This window comes from Poecilia latipinna, unplaced genomic scaffold, assembly GCF_001443285.1.
Source record: "Poecilia latipinna isolate Pla-1442-1.1 unplaced genomic scaffold, P_latipinna-1.0 Scaffold3661, whole genome shotgun sequence".
In the NCBI taxonomy this organism is placed as follows: domain Eukaryota; kingdom Metazoa; phylum Chordata; class Actinopteri; order Cyprinodontiformes; family Poeciliidae; genus Poecilia; species Poecilia latipinna.
Genome location: NW_015116277.1, coordinates 315 through 3,063, shown reverse-complemented (window position 1 = coordinate 3,063; position 2,749 = coordinate 315). Strand labels below are relative to the sequence as shown.

At 47.9% G+C, this 2,749-nt stretch overlaps 1 protein-coding gene across 10 annotated transcripts in view; it reads left to right on the top strand.

Annotated features, from left to right (window-relative positions):
- LOC106941421 (CLIP-associating protein 1-like) overlaps positions 1-1,079 on the top strand; it is a 38,371-nt gene extending 37,292 nt beyond the window's left edge. For all 10 annotated transcript variants that reach the window (XM_015024459.1, XM_015024457.1, XM_015024455.1 and 7 more), the window contains 3 exons: positions 590-653; positions 758-760; positions 840-1,079. In XM_015024459.1, the coding sequence (XP_014879945.1) occupies positions 590-653; positions 758-760; positions 840-1,064 (292 nt within the window). In that variant the 3' untranslated portion in view covers positions 1,065-1,079. The remainder of the gene's footprint in view (positions 1-589; positions 654-757; positions 761-839) is intronic.
- The last annotated feature ends 1,670 nt before the right edge of the window (positions 1,080-2,749 follow it).

Genomic DNA, 2,749 nt, shown 5'->3' with positions numbered 1-2,749 from the left:
GACGCTCTTCCGATCTGCGTGCGAGTGAAAGGAGGGGAGGGGAGGGGGGAGTAACAGAAACACGTTATTGGTTGGATTTTAATAGGTGCGTTTTGCATCCACTGAAAACAAAGATGTTAACAAATAAACTGGACAGTATGCTGTACGTTTAGTGATATTTTCACAGTTGCGGTCTCGACTGGTCTTGAAATAAAATGCCGAGTCCTCAGAGTCCGAGACGAGAACGAGACCATCAAAAAAATGGTCTCGAGACCAAGACCGATCTCGAGTACTACAACACTGGTGACTGTACTCCTCCCACAGAGCGACTGTGGCTGTGTGGGTAGAGTAGTGTTGTGATCAGAAGGTTGTAGGTTCGATTCCAGCTTCCTCCTGCCACATGTCAATGGGCAAATCAAACTGTCTACCGATCTGCATATTGGTGTATGAATGTGTGAGTGTGACTCTAGTGTAAAGCGCTTTGAGGTGTCAAAATGACTGGGAAAACAGTCATTTTGACTGTTTAGTCCATTACCATGTTGACATAACCTGACATGCATGTTGGGTTGGGTTCTGTTGGGTTCTAACCGGCTGTTTGTTGTCTCTGCAGCCGGGTGGAGCTAAAGAGACTCTGTGAGATCTTCACCAGGATGTTTGCAGACCCCCACAGTAAGGTAGAGACCCTCAGATAGATGCATGGTCTTCAACTGGAGATGTTTCTGGATCTAACTGTGTGTGTTCTGCTGCACGGCCCGCCTTGCTGTGGCTCTAACTCCAGAGAGTGAGTGTTTGCTCCTTTAGTCCGTGTCCTCCCTGTCGGATGGAGAGCCAGTCTGACCAGAACCTGCCTTTGCTCCCAGGTGTTCAGCATGTTCCTGGAGACGCTGGTGGACTTTGTCACGGTGCACAAGGACGACCTGCAGGACTGGCTCTTTGTCCTGCTCACTCAGCTGCTGAAGAAGATGGGCGCCGACCTGCTGGGCTCAGTCCAGGCTAAGGTCCAGAAGGCTCTGGACGTCACCAGGTCAGAACCCAGACACGGTGCGGCCTGTGTGCTGCTCAAGCTTTTATCACTAAGGTGCTGATCCGATGACCTAGCTCAGTGTTTCTCCACCCTGGTCCTCAACCCCCTGCTCTGCATGTTTTAGATGAGCCATTATTCCAGAACAGCTGATTCAAATGACTGCAGGACCATCAGGAGCTGCAGATCCTGCTAATCACCCAGAGATACAATCCAGGTGGCAGAAGGGAAACACCTGAAACATGCAGGACAGGGGGCCTGAGGACCAGGGTGGAGAAACTCTGAGTTAGAGGGTCTGTGAACTGCTGAAACGTAGAGCTGCTTTCCTAGATAGGCTGAACGTTCTGAGCTCCACTACTGTTTTCAGGTTCCAGAGGCCCAGTGGTACCACCACAACTAAATCCAAAAGCCTTTCCAGGTCTCAGGATAAATCTCTGATGAGTTAAATACGTCCTGGTCATCCAGTAACGTCCTGCTATAGAGCTTTGGAACCTACGTCATTGCATGTGACGTTTACGTCGCTCGGCGCCATCTTTGTTGGCCACAGACCAAAACAAACTAGTCAGAACACCGGTGTTTACATTGTGTTACCGACCGCAGTGAAGTTGTTTTCAAGTTGGATACTGGATATTCGCGCTCTGCGGAGTAAGGGACGTTCAGCTCAAGGTTGGTCCGATTTATGAACGCTAATTTCGGCCAGCTGTTCTTTACTGGTCCCTCCTCAAGCGCTCGGAGTTTCACATAGGGACCGTCAATTTCCGAACACTCCTGTAAATAAATGCCTTGTCTTGTGACCAACTGATACAAAAATGTGGTCATTCATGTTATCACAAGAGGCCCACTATACTCTATTAAAATTTTAAGTCATATTCAATATTTTAAATAATTTAAATATGAAATGTTTTCTTCAGTAGCTTCCAAATCGTGTGCCATTAACTCAAAATCTGTGTGAAATTGTTCTACTAAACTGTATAGATGAAGCACCCTCACCTTTATTACATTAACACTTTTTATATTTTAGCTATTTCTGTAGTCAGTAATGAACGAACCATCAAAGCTGAACGAGACAGCAACTGACCTGAGAGAGAGAATCGTGGCCCGAATGAACACCAGGCAACCCCGACGCCAACTACAGCGGCTGAGTGAAGTACCATCAGAAAGTCTCATTCAAGATGTGAATGCAGCATTGAGAACAATCCCTACCAACACCATAACAGAAACCAATGAGCTGATATAAAAATGCTCGGCTATAAGAGCAACCATGAGACCCAATATCCATCATGGAAAAGACGGTTAGAGGAGGGAAGTGAGCCAGCTGTCAGAGCTCCTAAGGGCTGAACCCTGAAGCACTCGAAACTGCCAAACAAAGACTCCAAGCCTTGGCCAGCCGCCTAGAGATACACAAGAGAGAATGAAGCCAAGAGGATTAACCGGCTCTTCTCCACCCAACCAGCTAAAGTGTACTCTCAATGGCAGGGTACTAACAACAGAGCAGACCCACCAAGGCTGGAGACTGAACAATACTGGAAAGGCATATGGGAAAGGGAGGCGTCCCACAACAGCAATGCACACAACAGCAATGCTGTGGTCCTCTCTACGAGAGGACCACAGCAACCTCCCTGAACAAGCCCCGGTAACCATCACTTTGGCAAATGTTCAAGAAAGAGTCTCGGGTATGAAAAACTGGACAGCACCAGGGCCTGACATGATCCATGAGCGACTGGCAGTTCAACTGAACCAGCTGCTACA